A 19798-nucleotide genomic window follows, 5' to 3' on the forward strand; every position below is an offset into this window, starting at 1 on the left:
TTGACAGCAATTACTGTATGAGTAGATACTGTACCACATCATACTGTAAGTAAATATGTTTCAGTAAGACTTGACAGGCTCAGAAAAGTCAAAAATAGTGAGATATATTGCAGAGGGATGCAGCAGTCTTAAAATAGCCAAGCTTCTGAAGCGTGATCATCGAACAATCAAGCGTTTCATTCAAAATAGTCAACAGGGTCGCAAGAAGCGTGTGGAAAAACCAAGGCGCAAAATAACTGCCCGTGAACTGAGAAAAGTCAAGCGTGCAGCTGCCAAGATGCCACTTGCCACCAGTTTGGCCATATTTCAGAGCTGCGACATCACTGGAGTGCCCAAAAGCACAAGGTGTGCAATACTCAGAGACATGGCCAAGGTAAGAAAGGCAGAAAGTCCACCACCACTGAACAAGACACACAAGCTGAAACGTCAAGACTGGGCCAAGAAATATCTCAAGACTGATTTTTCTAAGGTTTTATGAACTGATGAAATGAGAGTGAGACTTGATGGGCCAGATGGATGGGCCCGTGGCTGGATTGGTAAAGGGCAGAGAGCTCCAGTCCGACTCAGACGCCAGCAAGGTGGAGGTGGAGTACTGGTTTGGGCTGGTATCATCAAAGATGAGCTTGTGGGGCCTTTTCGGGTTGAGGATGGAGTCAAGCTCAACTCCCAGTCCTACTGCCAGTTTCTGGAAGACACCTTCTTCAAGCAGTGGTACAGGAAGAAGTCTGCATCCTTCAAGAAAAACATGATTTTCATGCAGGACAATGCTCCATCACACGCGTCCAAGTACTCCACAGCGTGGCTGGCAAGAAAGGGTATAAAAGAAGAAAATCTAATGATATGGCCTCCTTGTTCACCTGATCTGAACCCCATTGAGAACCTGTGGTCCATCATCAAATGTGCGATTTACAAGGAGGGAAAACAGTCCACCTCTCTGAACAGTGTCTGGGAGGCTGTGGTTGCTGCTGCACGCAATGTTGATGGTGAACCGATCAAAACACTGACAGAATCCATGGATGGCAGGCTTTTGAGTGGCCTTGCAAAGAAAGGTGGCTATATTGGTCACTGATTTGTTTGTTTGGTTTTTGAATGTCAGAAATGTATATTTGTGAATGTTGAGATGTTATATTGGTTTCACTGGTAAAAAGAAATAATTGAAATGGGTATAAATTTGTTTTTTGTTAAGTTGCCTAATAATTCTGCACAGTAATAGTCACCTGCACACACAGATATCCCCCTAAAATAGCTAAAACTAAAAACTAAAACTTCCAAAAATATTCAGCTTTGAATAATTAATTTGAGTTTTTGTGTTCATTGAGAACATGGCTGTTGTTCAATAATAAAATGAATCCTCAAAAATACAACTTGCTTAATAATTCTGCACTCCCTGTAGTTCAGTTTTGAGCACAGATTAAACTGTTTTGAGATGAAAGTTTGTTTTTGCAAGAAGAGTCTTAGGTTTTGTAAATGTAGCTTGACAATTAGGTTTTGTGGTCACAATTTAGAGAAAAGGAGAGCAGCTTTCAAGAAATGTCTTAGCAATCAAGAAAAACTGTAAATATCGTGAAACCGAAATATCGGCCGATCACACAGTCAAGGGTGTTGGCTGAAGTCAGGCCGGTGTGGGTGCTGTGCAAGCGAGATTATGGGCTTTATAATCGTCATTGTCAAATGTCTTTTGTTTCTATAGAAGTACAAGGAGTTTGAGCAGTCGGTGAGAGTGGAGGAGATCGATGGGATCAAACTGGTGAAGAGACTGGCTAAGAAAATGGAGCAGATGTTCCACAAGAAGGCTGAAGCCATAAAGGTGAGAGAGAGAGAGAGAGAGAGAGAGAGAGAGAGAGAGAGAGAGAGAGAGAGAGAGAGAGAGAGAGAGAGAGAGAGAGAGAGACTGCAAAAAAGGCTTTTCTTACTTAGTATTTTTGTCTCGTTTCTAGTCCAAACATCTAAAAATTCTTACACTAAAGCTCCACTGTGTGATATTTCCCCATCTAGCGGTGTAAAGGTTTATGACCATCCAGTGAATATTAGTTTCTGTTCCTTTTCAATTCTGATTTCATTTCAACTCCTACGGTGGCCGATTTAGTCCAAGATTAACACGGCAATCCCCCTCTTCACATTCGACACGGTGCCATCGAGTGTTAAGTGCGAAAGGTGAAGCTTGAATTTACGGGTATGTCCCTCTTTGGTTAATGCACTTTCAAGATGGAGGGTAGTAGTGGGAAGTTCGAATCATTTTACTGAATCTTTTAAAGAATCTTTTTTTGAGTCATTTCGAGTCATTTCGTTTATTTCAGCAAAATATAATTAAAGTGACATGTCAAATAGCCCAACACATCTAGTACATGTTGTTTGCAATTTTAAAACTAAATACAAATAAACTATAGGGTACTGCAACCAAAGTCAAATTATAAGAAACGGAAATGTTGAATTAATTGATTAGTTGTTGGGTCAGGCTATTGCAGTCTAACTCTGTTAGTTCACCTCACCTCCTGATCCGAGACATTCTTTCTTTTGCAGCTTCATATTTATCACGTTTGTTCTCCGCCTCTCGTGTCCTCGAGCTCCTCGAGACGTCCGCTGTCGACTCGTCTGTGTCTGACTCTGATCAGATCTGCAGGCTGGGCCGCCCGGACCGTGCGTGACACAGGTCCGGAAACAAAAATGATTAGTTCTTACGAGTCTTTCGGGTTTGAGTCTTTCGTTCTTCCTGTTACAGAAGAACGAAAGACTCAAACCCGAGACTTAAAGGAACTTATCTTTTCTGCTTCCGTTACTGACAGCATAGAGTCTATGGGACTAACAGGAAGAACGGAAGACTCGGAGATTCAGAGCCCATATGTGGCGTAATGCACATGCGCGGTCAACACAAAATGAACGAATCACTCTCTGAGACAACTCGGTAGTCCTGAGTCGTATTAAAGATTCGTTCAAAATGAACGAATTGTTCATGAACGACACCACTAATGGAGGGCGACGGGCGTTCGAACCCCTCACCCGTATGTGTTTCCAATGGCATATTATAAACTTAAGAGAATACTTTATAACTTGAAAGAAATAAATATACATTAATGAGAACATATATTTTTGAAAGAACTAAGTGTTTTTAGCTAAGAATAAACTAAAAAAGTTACACAGTGCAGCTTTAAGAAACAATTATTTTGCATCTTTTAAGCAAAAACTCTTCATTTTGAGTTATTTTTTCATGCAGACTTTATCAGCATACATTTGGTCTTTGTGTGTGCATGAGTGTGAATGAATGATAGAGAGATTATGACAGTAATATCCGTCGGTCTCGCCCTCCAGCGGCTGGTGGAAGCAGCAGAGGAAGCTCACCTGAATCACGACGAGGATCCTGACCTACAGGTGAGAAACAATTGGAGTTACCACGGCAACTGCATCTCTTCACCGCGGCAACGGCACTTAACGATCAGCTTAGTAGCGAAACTTCTGCTGATCTGACCTCACCTCGAGCACACATATATAATCTCATCTCATAATAATCAAATGCATTGCTGTAAAAGAAGTGTTTATAATTCTCTGAACACACTGCACTAGGGCATCCATTACTGAGACACCTTCTGTCACTGCTCATGTAAAGGTCAGAGGTTAATCTACCGTAAAAAGCCATTTATTTCTTCCCAGAATGCCTCAGGTGGTCTCAGACTTCACATGAGCTCTATGCAACGCTGCACACTTTTCCAGCAAATCAGCACCATTACTGAAACTCCTACAGCCACGGAAGCTTTCCACTTACAGTCAAACGTAATAAGTTTGTGATGAAAATATAAATATTGCAATCTGGTTTCATTGACGAAATGTACCTGTGGCAACATTTTTTAAAATACGAATTTGTACATATTACTGCAGTTTCCAACAGAAATTCACTTTTGGGTGAACGAACCCTTAACCCCTTACGATTCAAACATCATATACGGCCTCAGATTACTATTGTTCAGCATTCACTGCTCGTTAATCATCGCACTATATTACTTTATCTGGACAAACTCAGTATCATCAGACAGATTAAAGACTCCAGCTGCGATATTTGAACACTGTTTATGATAAAACTAGGCTGCAGTGAGATTAATTTCTTAATTTGTCAGGAGTGCATTTTTATCGATCCGTTATGAATGATATTTTGAATAGATTATCAGACTAACGTTCATTCTCTCTCGTCTGCCCTGGCTCATTTGTGTTCACAGAGATCACAAAGAACAGCTTTCAGTTTAGCTCTTAGTTCAAAAGTGCTCATATTTGGAGAAATATTGACATATTTTCACGTTTGCAAAATATTTCGTCATACAGAATACCATTTCTATTCATTTCTCACTGAATTATTCGATATAAAAGAGCTAAAACATAGACCTCTCTCTAGCAGACCTCTCTCTGGGTCTCTTCTTAAAGGGGCGGTGAAACACTCAGTTTCAGTCAGTGTCATGTCAGTCTTGAGTACCTATAGAGTAGTATTGCATCCTTCATATCTCCGAAAAGTCTTTAGTTTTATTATATTTATAAAATAAATATGGGCTGTACCGAGTCTTTCCGGAAAAAAATGAGCGCCTGGAGGCGTATAGTGTGGGCGGAGCTAAAGAATGAAGAGGCGTATCGTGTGGGCGGAGCTAAAGAATGACGAGGCGTATCGTGTGGGCGGAGCTAAAGAATGACGAGGCGTATAGTGTGGGCGGAGCTAAAGAATGACGAGGCGTATAGTGTGGGCGGAGCTAAAGAATGACGAGGCGTATAGTGTGGGCGGAGCTAAAGAATGACGAGGCGTATCGTGTGGGCGGAGCTAAAGAATGACGAGGCGTATAGTGTGGGTGGAGCTAAAGAATGACGATCGCGCAAAGCTTGGAGAAGAAAACGCTACCCTAAATAAACCATGGCTATCAATCTCAGCTAATACAGATAATGATCCAGAATCATTCGGAGGCTGAAATAAATTGAACAGGAGAAACAGCAGCAGCAGGACGTCCGTCTCTGTGGTATGGCCTGTATTTTTCGCGTGCACCCTACCGGGAGAAGAGCCCGTACAGCCCATACAAGGACCTTCCGCTCTATTAACGTCAAGCCGACCCATACTCGAAAAAAACTCTCCGAAACTTGTGAGAAACCGGAAGGAGTATTTTTAACACAGAAATACTCCATCAAACGTCCAACATTAGTTTCTGAAACTTTGTCTATGTTTAGGATGGGAATCCGAGTCTTTAACAGAGGAAAGCTCAGTGTGCAGGAAACAGCATTTCACCGCCCCTTTAATGTTATGCATCATATATCAGTCATCAGGCGTTCATTTGCTCACTGAGCTGCCAATAATATGACATGCTGAACACCGCCCTCTGCACGACGCGCTCCTCCTGTCTCGGACACTTCCTCATTCTGGCTCTGAGAAGAACGAGTCTATTCTACATTTCTACGCCTGAACTAAGAACCTAATAAACACACGATAAGTATGGAAAAAGGTTTTTGTGTGATTGTTCATGTGACTTCGGCTATTTAGCTCCATATAAAATGATAAATATAACATGTTTTACCATCACCTTTTGAATGAAATCCCCATTATATTGTGACAGGAAACTAATTATATAGAAATATAGAGTGAAGGTGTAATAAAATAATTGATTCATGATTCGGATCGCCAATGTCACGTGATTTCAGCAGTTTGACACACGGGGCCCTATTTTAACGATCTGAAACGCAAGTGTCAAAGTGCGGAGCGCAAGTAACTTTGTGGGCGGGTCTCGGCGCTGGTGCTATTTTCCCGGCGGGATAAATGGCTCTTGCGCCCGACGCAAATCTAAAATGGGTTGGTCTGTAGTAGCTTCATTATTCATAGGTGTGGTTTGGGCGTAATGTGAATAAACCAATCAGAGCGGCATCCAGCATTCCCTTTAAAAGCAGCTGCGCAAGTTCCCTTATGGGTCGCTATTATTATGGCGTATTTACAGTAGCGTACCGTGGGGTTTCAGTCAGGGCCTTCACTAACGATCAACACGCCCCACGCCATAACAACACGCACACACACACACACACACACACACACACACACACACACACACACACACACACACACACACACACACACACACACACACACGCGATCAACAAGCCCCACGCCGTCACCATAACAACACACACACACACGTTTGTTTTTGTGACATATGGGGACATTCCATAGGCGCAATGGTTTTTCTACCGTACAAACCGTATTTTCTATCCCCCTACACTGCCCCTGCCCCTAAACCTACCCATCACAGGAAACATTCTGCATTTTTACTTTCTAAAAAAACCTCATCCTGTATGATTTATAAGCATTTTGAAAAGTGACATGGCCAATGTCCTCATATTTCACCCTCTCCTGTGTGTCATAATACACACACACACACACACACACACACACACACGCGCAAAATACAATAATGCACTGTACGCAATACTACTACGAACTTTGCTTTCATAGTGTTCGTTGGGAAGGGGGCAAGCAAAAAGTACACGCCAGACAAAAAGGCAATTTGACTATTTATTGATGATACGCAGTGGTGGGCCGTCAGGGCCAGCAGGGCCTTCTCTGCTGGCCCTGTCAAAATCATTATATATATATATATATATATAGTTACGATTATATTTCCAGAAAGAATGTATTTATTTTTGGTGTATTTTCCATATGTCATCATCTAAACGCATCACAGCTCCGAGGACCAGCACTAGTAGAATAGCTTGCCTTCCATTGAAGCTGCTATTTTCCATTGGACCATAGCTTTGACTGACGTGGGTCATTAGCCAATCAAAATTTGATGTGTAGTGATAGAACGGCCCAGAGGCCCAGCGGTGTGTCGGTGTGCTACCCCCTGCTGATGTCATCAGCCGTCTGAACTTTTCGCGGGTTGTGAGAATTCTGTGTGAAATAAACTATGGCCGCCGCGGATGACGGGCTGCGTGCGAATGATGTCAAGCCGGTAATGTTAGCTAACAAGCAGTGTTTTTTCTGTTTCTTTGGATGTTCTGTTGGTCCGTATTTTTGTTTGTTTAAGAGTATTTGTGCCAGCTGATTTTGATTCTTTTCACCATTTGCCTAAACGGCGACACGTGAGTGCAGTATCATCAGTAAATAGTCAAATTGCCTTTTTGTCTGGCGTGTACTTTTTGCTTGCCCCCTTCCCAACGAACACTATGAAAGCAAAGTTCGTAGTAGTATTGCGTACAGTGCATTATTGTATTTTGCGCGTGTGTGTGTGTGTGTGTGTGTGTGTGTGTGTGTGTGTGTATTATGACACACAGGAGAGGGTGAAATATGAGGACATTGGCCATGTCACTTTTCAAAATGCTTATAAATCATACAGGATGAGGTTTTTTTAGAAAGTAAAAATGCATAATGTTTCCTGTGATGGGTAGGTTTAGGGGCAGGGGCAGTGTAGGGGGATAGAAAATACGGTTTGTACGGTAGAAAAACCATTGCGCCTATGGAATGTCCCCATATGTCACAAAAACAAACGTGTGTGTGTGTGTTGTTATGGCGACGGCGTGGGGCTTGTTGATTGTGTGTGTGTGTGTGTGTGTGTGTGTGTGTGTGTGTGTGTGTGTGTGTGTGTGTGTGTGCGTGTTGTTATGGCGTGGGGCGTGTTGATCGTTAGTGAAGGCCCTGACTGAAACCCCACGGTACGCTACTGATGATACTGCACTCACGTGTCGCCGTTTAGGCAAATGGTGAAAAGAATCAAAATCAGCTGGCACAAATACTCTTAAACAAACAAAAATACGGACCAACAGAACATCCAAAGAAACAGAAAAAACACTGCTTGTTAGCTAACATTACCGGCTTGACATCATTCGCACGCAGCCCGTCATCCGCGGCGGCCATAGTTTATTTCACACAGAATTCTCACAACCCGCGAAAAGTTCAGACGGCTGATGACATCAGCAGGGGGTAGCACACCGACACACCGCTGGGCCTCTGGGCCGTTCTATCACTACACATCAAATTTTGATTGGCTAATGACCCACGTCAGTCAAAGCTATGGTCCAATGGAAAATAGCAGCTTCAATGGAAGGCAAGCTATTCTACTAGTGCTGGTCCTCGGAGCTGTGATGCGTTTAGATGATGACATATGGAAAATACACCAAAAATAAATACATTCTTTCTGGAAATATAATCGTAACTATATATATATATATATATATAATGATTTTGACAGGGCCAGCAGAGAAGGCCCTGCTGGCCCTGACGGCCCACCACTGCGTATTTACCAGGCGCACGCCAGGAGCGGTTCACAGCCGAGGAGACTGATGTTCTTGTAAGAGCAGCCCTTACGAAACAAAAATATATTGCAGTATATTGGAAAATTTCATGCAATACATTAGGAAATATATTAACATATATGGGAATTAATATTTATATCTTTCAATATATTGCAGTATATTGAAAGCGGCAATCATTTGTATATTTTGAAATATATTGCATGAATATATAATATATTTTATAATTCCATCAATATATTATTCCCTATATTTACAATATATTAAAATATATTTCAAGTAATATATTGGTAAATATATTTTCCTTTCGTAAGGGAGTGAAAGACAGAGGAGTTGTGTTGTATGGGGATGGAGAAACACCCAAAATAGCGTCGGTTAAACAGTTTATTATTTTTTCAGTCGATTTTTTTTCCTGGTTCTTGACAGACAGACCAATTTGTCAGATGTCCTTATACACATCTATGTCTCGCCACTATTGGGAAAAATGTTCTGATCCTTAATTACTACAATAAGCCTGAATAATTTGTAAGCTAGATTTATGCCTATTTTTTCACATCTTCGTGGCACACCACAATGTGTTAATATTTTTTTTAGTGTAACAATTTATGATTTGCAAAAATAACTGTTGCATCTGTGTAGATTACATGAGCAAAGTGTCTGCACGTTGTGCACGCTATACATTATGGTCAAGCATGCACCCTTAAAATAACATAATGAACAACGCGCAATGCGCCGCTGACTTTAGACTGGGTTTATTCTGGTCAGCGGCGCAACTGTTTAATGGAACAGCAAAATAGCTCCAGGGATTGTTTGCCTCCTTTTTTGCGCTGAACCGCCCAGGGAGCGCAAGTTCATTCACTAGTTTAGCGACGTGCTTCTGTGGAGGGAAAAGAGTGCTTTGCGCGGATGCAAAATAGGAATGACACATGCGGCGGTGTACAAAGTCAATTGTGCTGGGTGCAAGATAGGGCCCACGATCCGAATCGATCATGATCATGAATCGATTCGCTGACTCATAACCGTTTGAATCTTTATTTGAGGATTGAACACAAACGTGGAAGAGAAGCCAATGCTGAATAAAGTCGTAGTTTTTGTTATTTTTGGACCCAAATGTATTTTGGATGCTTCAAGAGACTCTAATTAACCCACTGATGTCTCATATGGACTACTGTGATGATGTTTTTATTCCCTTTCTGGACATGGACAGTATAGTGTGCATACACTTGCATACGCTCTCGGACTAAATATAAAATATCTTAAACTGTGTGTGAAGATGAACGGAGGTCTTACGGGTGTGGAGCGACATTAGGGAGAGGAGTTAATGACAGACATTTCATTATTGGGTGAAATAACCCATTACAGAGCAATCCAGATGGCAGCGTGCACACTTATTCAAATGAAGCGCACTAACTGAGTAATCACATCAGGGTTCGTTTTAATCCCAGTGTGAACGCACCCTAAAGCATGAAGGCATATCGCTGGGTTTGCTCCGCTCTGGACTCACTGACTTCAGGGTTTATGAACCGTGAATATGAACCCAGTGGTGCTGCTTTATATTGAAACCTTCCTGCTCTGATTTAGCCTGTAGTGATGATATGGAGAAGTCAAACATTAGAAGTGAGAAATAAATAAATAAACGCGCAGGGCTGAATCCTCCTCAGACGGTCTCTCCTGGTTGGGCTGTTTGTTGAGTTTCTGGCTGGCAGTGAGTGTTTTCTTATCTGCTCATTGCAGAGCATTTCCTCAGCTTCATAATCTGTTCCAGTGCTCGCGCTGTCTGATGCCGCCAATCCTCATGGAAATAACCATGCAGGAAAAAATGACACACAGCCGAGCTGATTATAAACACACAGCGTAGAAACGGTGTGTTATCCAGTGAGGGCGAGAGGTGACCAGTCACTTTCCCCACATCGTGTTTTTACTCTTTTTGTTCTCTCAGTCTCTCATCTGCTAAATTATGTATGTGCATATTTAAATTTACATTTATTTATTTAACAGAGGCTTTTATCCAAAGTGACTTACAAATGAGGAACTTCACAAACAATTTATCATAAGATTTAGTTTTTAACAAAATAATTTGGACTATAATATTCTAGACAATCAAAGCCAGATGTCGAACCAAGTTGTGTTCCACATTTAAACACAGCAAAAAATGCTCTTCTTACTCAGTATTTTTGTCTTGTTTTTAGTCAAAATATCTAAAAATTCTTACATTAAGAAACATTTACTAGACAAGTTAAAAAATGTGTCTTGTTTTGTGAAAAATAACTCAAAATGAAGAGAGTTTTTGCTTAAAATAAGATAAATAATCTGCCAATGGGGTGAGAAAAATAATCTTGTTTTCTGTTTGAATTAAGATTATTTTTCTCACCCCATTGGCAGATTATTTATCTTATTTTAAGCAAAAACTCTCTTCATTTAGATTATTTTCCCCCAAAACAAGACAATTACTTTTGCTTGTCTAGTAAATACTTCTTGCTTTAAGAAGTTTTAATGTTTAGACTAGAAACAAGACACAAATACTGAGAAAGAAGAGCATTATTTGCAGTGAATATGATATTAACTTAAATTTTGTAAAGTACCTTTTCCATAATGCAACGTCCAATTTCAAAGTGGAGTGTTTTTGAGTATTTAAGCTTTCAAATGACACTTTATGATAATTTATGATGATTACTAAAATATGTGCTAGGGAAAAAAGCCAATAAAAAGAAAAAAGTGCACTTAAAATTCCCTGTTGATGCATTTAATTAGCCGGTGAAACTGTGGTGGACTGTTGGACACTTCATGCACTCAAGAGAAGCAGTTTTAATTACGTAGAATTTAATTACAGCAGAATCTGATGTTGAATGACAAAATAGCCTTATTAATTATACACTAGACACCGGAGCACATCGTGTCATTTGGGACGCAACGAACAGTGTATTTTTGGTTGGAGGGTGCAGTTTCAGAGAGATCCCAGCTAACAGGGAACGTTATGTATAAATGTTAGGACAAAATGTTTTTGAATAATGTTTATGAAGGCCAACGTCAAAGCGATCGGCCACAGCTAACCAGATAATCGACTCATGGTCAGAAGGGTTAGTGATTTCAGGAAACCCCAAACCCTAATGTTAAATTTAAACGTGCAACTCCACACTTTTTGTATTTAAACTCTGTGGTGAAAATCAAGTGTTTAATGCTGTTTATATGTCTATGTGGGGTTTTTAATATGCTTTTAGACAAACACTGCTTTTCTTACTCAGTATTTTTGTCTTGTTTTTAGTCCAAACATCTAAAAATTCTTAAAACAAGAAGTATTTACTAGACAAGCAGAAGTAATTGTCTTGTTTTGAGGAAAAATAACTCCAAATGAAGAGAGTTTTTGCTTAAAATAAGATAAATAATCTGCCAATGGGGTGAGAAAAATAATCTTATTTCAAACATAAAACAAGATTATTAAGGATACTGACTGATACTGAAGGCATACTGAGATGCTAACATTAGCAACACATTATTATCTGTTTGATAACATAGTCAATCCAAAGGCTGATCATGTTAATCACCACTTTGTGTCTGCCATTGTGCAGCGTTTACTACAGTAACTATGAGTAAAGCTGAGCGAGTGAGAGGAGGAAGGGCTCATTTGCATAACAAAATAATTTGGACTAAATTGTTAGAAACTCAAAGCCATATGTCTAACCAAGTTGTGTTCCAAATTGAAATGTGATATTATGTTAAACAAATGTAAAATATCCTTTTTCATAATGCAATGCCCAATTTTAAAGGGGATGAATTTTGAGTGTTTGAGCCTTCAAATGACACTTTATGTAAATGATTGATGATTATTAAAATATTCGATGGGGGAAAAGCCAATAAAAAGAATAGTTGATGCACTTCATATTCATGGATCCGTGAATAGTAAATAAAGCAAGGGTGTAGAGTTACATTCGATCTAACTAAAATTATGAACGTTTTTTAGTGATTTTGGTCGTTTTGGTGATTAAAGATAAGTTTTAAAGGATGACATTATTGACTACAGGGACTATAAGGACACAAATAATACCTCAAATCATGCCGTTTGTTGAGGAGAGATAAGCTGTTACTTATATGAGTGAGAACTGCTTTCACTGGAATACTCTCAGAACACAATAGAAACGCAATCTAGCCAACGCCCTAGCAACCATGCAGCTCCTTAGAAACCACCGTGGCAAACCCCCAGAACTCCTAAGCACTTTGCTAAGTTTTGCACAGGCAAATGCCACAAATGTAAAAATCTGGTTCCCTCTTCCCTTTTTCTCCTCATCCATCCATATTTATGCTAGAGAGGTTTCTGAGTAAACCGTTCCTCTTGCTGGGGATTTTCTCAGGGCTTATTTCTGTGCCTCCATACTGCACAATTACGGAAACGAGATTTTCATAGGCGTAGTAAATGTCAGACGACAGCAGAGATGTGTGGCAGAGAGCAGCTTATGTCCTGAATTCCCACTGCTGTGTTTAATCTGCGTTATTTCTGCTGGCAGGTGGAGACCAGAGACTGTGCTAAGCTGCACATGAGCAGCATTTACACCCGCGTCCTTCCACACACTGCTAACACCCTCAGATATATATCGACACAACTGGCACTTAATAGCACCTAAGATTTTACTCAGGGCTGCTGGTGGAAAGAAGCTTTTTAGGACACTTATTTGACTGTCAACATATCATTTGAGTGGACAACTTTTTAAAAAGTACTGCTAATTTCTTTGGGGGAATAAACTAGGGTTGCCACTTCTTCCATATAATACTGTCCTGTATTTAAGAGAACATAATGGCCCCGCCTCCCCTTTAAATCTGAGAAGGCTTCAGTGTGTACGCTACATTTCAATAGCATACAAATGGCAATATGTCAAAAAATGATAGATTAGAATGGGAAAAAAGTACTACTCTAGCAGGAGTTTTGGGCATTACATGAACAGGGAAGGATTAAGGAAGGATAGGGAAACGCTGTAAAAAAAAGAGATCCTGAAAGAACCAATATGCAAGTAATGGTGTGTGACATTAAAATGTATTCATTTTTCAACAGATGCAATGACTTTGTTTATCAAAGGGTTAGTTCACCCAAAAATAGAAATTAGCCCATGATTTACTCACTCTCAAGTCATATGTGTATATGACGTTCTTCTTCCAGATGAATAAAAGTTGAGTTATATTTAAAAGTCCTGCTAATCCAAGCTTTATAATGGCAAGGACTGTTGCTCTGTTTTTGAAGTCTATTAAAATACATCTATCCGTCATATAACTGCTCTACACGGCTCTGGGGGTTAATAAAGGCCTTGTGAAGTGAACTGATGCGTTTGTGTAAGAAAAATATCCATTTTTAAAACTTTATCCAGCAGCCATATCACCCTGTAGCCCAAGACTGGTCTCCCACTGAAGCTAAGCAGGGCTGAGCCTGGTCAGTACCTGGATGGGAGACCAACTGGGAAAACCAGGAGCTGCTGGTAGAGGTGTTAGTGAGGCCAGCAGGGGGCGCTCACCCTGTGGTCTGTGTGGGTCCTAACGCCCCAGTATAGTGATGGTGTTAGTGAGGCCAGCAGGGGGCGCTCACCCTGTGGTCTGTGTGGGTCCTAACGCCCCAGTATAGTGATGGTGTTAGTGAGGCCAGCAGGGGGCGCTCACCCTGTGGTCTGTGTGGGTCCTAATGCCCCAGTATAGTGATGGTGTTAGTGAGGCCAGCAGGGGGCGCTCACCCTGTGGTCTGTGTGGGTCCTAATGCCCCAGTATAGTGATGGTGTTAGTGAGGCCAGCAGGGGGCGCTCACCCTGTGGTCTGTGTGGGTCCTAACGCCCCAGTATAGTGATGGGGACACTGTACTGTCAGTGAGCACCGTCCTTCAGATGAGACGTTAAACCGAAGTCCTGACTCTCCGTGGTCATTAAAAATCCCAGGGCACTTCTCGTAAAGAGTAGGGGGGTAACCCCGGTGTCCTGGCCAAATTCCCTCGATTGGCCCTTACCAATCATGGCCTCCTAATAATCCCCATCCCCTGAATTGGCTCTATCCCCCTCTCTCCTCTCCACCTTTCGCTGGTGTGTGGTGAGCGCACTGGCGCCATTGTACTGTGGCTGCCGTCGCATCATCCCAGTGGATGCTGCTCACTGGTGGTGGTTGAGGAGAGACCCCTGACATGAGTGTAAAGCGCTTTAGGTGTACAGAAGTACATATGAAAGCACTATATAAACGCCTCATTCATTTCAACACTTTTCCACAGATGCCGATCAGCCGGAACTGTAATTAAAAAAGTTTTAAATATGGATATTTTTCTTACACAGATGCATCAGTTCACTTCAGAAGGCCTTTATTAACCCCCAGAGCCGTGTGGAGCAGTTATATGACAGATAGATGCATTTTAATGGACTTCAAAAACAGAGCAACAATCCCTGCCTTTATAAAGCTTAGATTAGCAGGACTTTTTAATATAACTCAACTTTTATTCGTCTGAAAGAAGAACGTCAAATACACATACACTAAATTTTTAAATGGTAAATGACTGGCAGCTGCGGCTGCCAAACAAAAAACGTAAAATTAAAGTAAAACATCTTATTTCAAATAAAGTGCAAAAACAATAATTTTACAGAAATTTACATTAAAGGTTTTGGTGAAAAACACTGTTATTTTACAGATTTTTTCCCTTGTTTAAATTAAGATGTTTTACTTTAATTTTATGGTTTTCGTTTGACCGTTTTTTAAAAGACTTTTATTTTACAGATTTTTCTATATTATATACTTAAACCCATTCAATAAAGTGAGACTACTAAAAATTCTGCAAAATAAATAAATTTAAATTTTTATTTTTGAAGACAAAATACAGTCTGTACAACAATACATAATACATTAAACATTTAAAATGACTTGAGGAGGAGTAAATCATGGGCTAATTTTCATTTTTGGGTGAATTATCCCTTTAAGTCAAAATCTAAGCGGATGCATCCTAACACTTTTGTGATACATTGCTTCAGGCTTACACTGTGTGTAGGATTATGTTTTTGTTCACAATGTGGTACATTCTCATCTGCTGGCTAAAATAGGGTTGCAAAAGATTCCAGAAACCTTCCCATATTTTGGGAAAGTTTCCAGATTTTTTTTTGGTGAACTTTTCAGAAACCTTTCTTGACATTTACCGGAAATGTTCCTTTGCAACCTCAGTCTGAAATGTAATATGTGTGGTACGGAAGTGGAAAAAAAAATATGTAATTTCTTCTGCTGAAGTTGGCAGCCCTATTAAGTAAAACCTTAGGTGCTATTAAATGTCAGTTGTGTCAAAATTGAGGTTGTTAAAATGTCCACCTGCCATCAAAAATAATGCAGATTAAACACATCAGAGGAAATTCAGCACATAATCTGCTCTCTTTGCTGTTTGATATTTATGAAGCTCAAGAAAATCTAATTTCTGTAATTGTGCAGAATGGATGGAGGCTATGTATTTGATACATTATAAATCCCTCTTTTAAATCCTCTTCAAGCACTACTAAAATGCCTTAAAGGGAATGTTCACCAAACAGCAATGTTCCCACCCTCGTGCGAATTCATGCTATGTTATGATTTTCAGTTTGAAAATGTGAAGAATCTTCCCTTTGATCACACAAAGCCAATGGGGTCCAAAAGTTTGATTCCAAAAAATTGACACAATCACTTTTAAACCAGTGTGAGATTTAAGTGGTTATTCAAACTTAAATCAAACTGAAGCATTGAACAACTTGTGTAATCAAAACTTAAATCAAATAACATCTGTCCTCATTGGTTCTGGCATAATGACTTTAAGTCCTGTGAAATGGAGGAACCAATGAGACTAAGCTGTGTTTTAATTTTCAGGAATATTAAGAGTTAATTTAGTCAGTACTGACAGGGAAGATGGATATGAAGCCCAGCATGTGATCCATATGTCTTTGTGCAGTAACTGTAAAAGCTTTGGCTACACAGTTGTGTCTGTAAAGATGCAATATAGTTTTCAAGGTTCCTTTGAGGTGATCCTTAAGCTGGATCTTCTTTCTGCCAGCTTCTCTGCTGGCATTGAAGAAATGAGGCATTGACAACATGTCAAGGAAGTCCCCTACCTCATCTGGTTCATATTTAATTTAACATGAACAAAAATCAGGCTGTGAGGGATAGATGCACAGTCCACTCAATATGAGAAAATGTAAACTTTCCTCTGCAGAGGAAACCCATGAGGCAACACTCTATTTTGATAGTCTACTTTAGACAATCTATAATTAACTTTGCAACATGTCAACAAGAAGTCATTAAAGTACTAGTAGACTCTGCTTACTCTGTCTTTTGCTCATAATCCTGAGAGTTAGTTGACATGTAGTTACAAAATTACTTAAAGTTAGTAGAATGTCTAAAGTGGACTATTGAAATAAAGTGTTACGGCCTATAATATCACTCCATCACCCCAATCCTAACCTTTAGGACTGAATAATGTGACTGAAGTCATGGATAACAGGTGGACTACATGCTAGGAAGGCAGAAATATTCCCTCTCATTGAATGTTGACACCCCTGTTAAGGTGAAGTGAGTTAAGACATCAGGACCTCTGAAACATCTCTCCTCTCAGATGTATGAAAACTCTGAGGACCAGTGTATAGTTTTTGCTGAATGTTCCTTCTCAGACTGCTGACTCAATTTCCTGAGCCTGTCAGCATATTCTTTCCTGCGCCACAGTCACTTTACAAGCATCAGACACTTTGTACACCCGTATGTATACTTGCAGCCTGAGACCTACTCTCAGAAGAACTTTTTCCTTTATAAAATAGCCTTTTGTGCATTGGAAAGGTTCCAGGGATGTTAGAGGTTCTTCATAAAGCCATAGATGCCAATAACCCCCCTATATGTTTAAGAGTATACATAGCTTGTAGTATATGAAAAGCCAAGGTTATCTATTAGTTCCCTTTCGAGTAGAACTCAATGCTGCGTCATGCTGTTGATGCCATGGGAATGCTTCTGTATGAGGCACGTGTCCAAATGCACCTGATTGGCTGAATATATGGACATCATAACATATAGTCATCACAGAACATAAAAAAGAAAAGTCTGTCGATAGCTTCTTTGTCTTTTGAAGCCACAAGATGTGGCTTTTGTTGTGCGTGTTTGTGAAAAACAAGGCAGGAGTTAAGCTGTCAACAATTGTCTGTTGTGTGAATTGTCTTGTTTATGCTATATTACTGTGAATGACTCTTTTCCTGTGTGTGATGTGCATGGGAGAGGAGCATTCTAGGTCAGTGCTCAAGGGGGCTGACTGTAAGCATTGTGAGAAATGTAACATTTGTAAGCTCCGGCACACCCAGGGGGGCAACTGATGGAGACCCACAGCCAAAGAGACCATACGATACCGATGGATCTGGAGACCAAGGTGGAGCTGCCATGACAAGCATCCGAGGTGGAGTTGGGGTGCCAGAGGACTGAGGCTGAGCCAGTGGGAAGGCAGAGCCTGATGGAGCCGAAGAGTTGGAGTGACAAAGCGAGGTCCACGGATGGAGGCAAAGCCAGAGGATCCTCTTGACAAGGCAGAGCTAGAGAGGGGAAGTCCCAAGGCAGATCCACATAGTAATAATAATAATAATAAAAATAATAATAATTCATTATATTTATATAGCGCTTTTTCTAGACACCCAAAGCACTTTACATATAGAAGGGGGGAATCTCCTCGCAGAGGGACTGAAGTGAACCAGAAACTAGCTGTTATGGGCAGAGAAGATGGGAGAGGGAGACTGGGTGGGATCCTTGGAGACACAGGAGACTTGAAGCTGGACAGGACCAGCAGAAACACAGGATACTTGGAGCTGAACGGGACCAGCGGAAACACAGGATAATTAGACTTGGGAAGGACCAGCAGAAACACAGGATACTTGGAGCTTGGCAGGACTAGCAGAACAACAGGATACTTGGAGCTGGGCAGGACCCAGAAACACAGGATACTTGGAGCTGGGCAGGACCCAGAAACACAGGATACTTGGAGCTGGGCAGGACCCAGAAACACAGGATACTTGGAGCTGGGCAAGACCCAGAAACACAGGATACTTGGAGCTGGGCAGGACTAGCAGAAACACAGGATACTTGGAGCTGGGCAGGACCCAGAAACACAGGATACTTGGAGCTGGGCAGGACTAGCAGAAACACAGGATACTTGGAGCTGGGCAGGACCCAGAAACACAGGATACTTGGAGCTGCGCAGGACCAGCAGAAACACAGGATACTTGGAGCTGGGCAGGACCAGCAGAAACACAGGATACTTGGAGCTGAGCAGGACCAGCAGAAGCACAGGTTCCTCGGAGCTGGGCAGGATCAGCAGAGACACAGGGTACTTGGAGCTGGGCAGGATCAGCAGAAACAGGAAACATGCAGCTGGGCAGGACCAGCAGAAACACAGGATACTTGGAGCTGAATGGGACCAGCGGAAACACAGGATAATTAGACTTGGAAAGGCCAAGCAGAAACACAGGATACTTGCAGCTGGGCAGGACTAGCAAAAACCTAGGATACTTGGAGTTGGGAGGGAATAGCGGAAACACAGGATACTTGGAGCTGGGCGGGACCAGCGGAAACACAGGATACTTGGAGCTGGGTGGGACCAGCAGAAACACAGGATACTTGGAGCTGGGCAGGATCAGCAGAAACAGGATACATGGAGCTGGGCAGGACCAGCAGAAACACAGGATACTTGGAGCTGAACGGGACCAGCGGAAACACAGGATAATAAGACTTGGGCAGGACCAGCAGAAACACAGGATACTTGGAGCTGGGCAGGACTAGCAAAGACACAGGATACTTGGAGTTGGGAGGGAATAGCGGAAACACAGGATACTTGGAGCTGGGTGGGACAAGCGGAACCACAGGATACTTGGAGCTGGGTGGGACCAGCAGAAACACAGGATTCTTGGAGCTGGGTGGGACCAGCGGAAACACAGGATACTTGGAGCTGGGAGGAAACAGCGGAACCACAGGATACTTGGAGCTGGGTGGGACAAGCGGAACCACAGGATACTTGGAGCTGGGTGGGACCAGCGGAAACACAGGATACTTGGAGCTGGGTGGGACCAGCAGAAACACAGGATACTTGGAGCTGGGTGGGACCAGCGGAAACACAGGATACTTGGAGCTGGGCAGGACAAGTTGAAACACAGGATACTTGGAGCTGGGCAGGACTAGCAGAAACACAGGATACTTGGAGCTGGGAGGGAACAGCGGAAACACAGGATACTTGGAGCTGGGAGGAAACAGCGGAAACACAGGATACTTGGAGCTGGGTGGGAACAGCGGAAACACAGGATACTTGGAGCTGGGAGGGAACAGCGGAAACACAGGATACTTGGAGCTGGGAGGAAACAGCGGAAACACAGGATACTTGGAGCTGGGTGGGAACAGCGGAAACACAGGATACTTGGAGCTGGGAGGGAACAGCGGAAACACAGGATACTTGGAGCTGGGAGGGAACAGCGGAAACACAGGATTCTTGGAGCTGGGCAGGACCAGCAGAAACACAGGATACTTGGAACTAGGCAGGACAAGTTGAAACACAGGATACTTAGAG

At 41.7% G+C, this 19798-nt stretch overlaps 1 protein-coding gene across 1 annotated transcript in view; it reads left to right on the forward strand.

The window, feature by feature from the left end:
• The window catches only part of cacna2d3a (calcium channel, voltage-dependent, alpha 2/delta subunit 3a), a 164122-nt gene that overhangs the window by 30358 nt on the left and 113966 nt on the right, over positions 1-19798 (forward strand). Inside the window, exons 3-4 of the mRNA XM_067412885.1 lie at positions 1691-1807; positions 3307-3366. Coding sequence (XP_067268986.1) covers positions 1691-1807; positions 3307-3366 — 177 coding nt within the window. The remainder of the gene's footprint in view (positions 1-1690; positions 1808-3306; positions 3367-19798) is intronic.

The sequence above is a fragment of the Pseudorasbora parva genome, chromosome 13, assembly GCF_024679245.1.
Source record: "Pseudorasbora parva isolate DD20220531a chromosome 13, ASM2467924v1, whole genome shotgun sequence".
Classification (NCBI taxonomy): domain Eukaryota; kingdom Metazoa; phylum Chordata; class Actinopteri; order Cypriniformes; family Gobionidae; genus Pseudorasbora; species Pseudorasbora parva.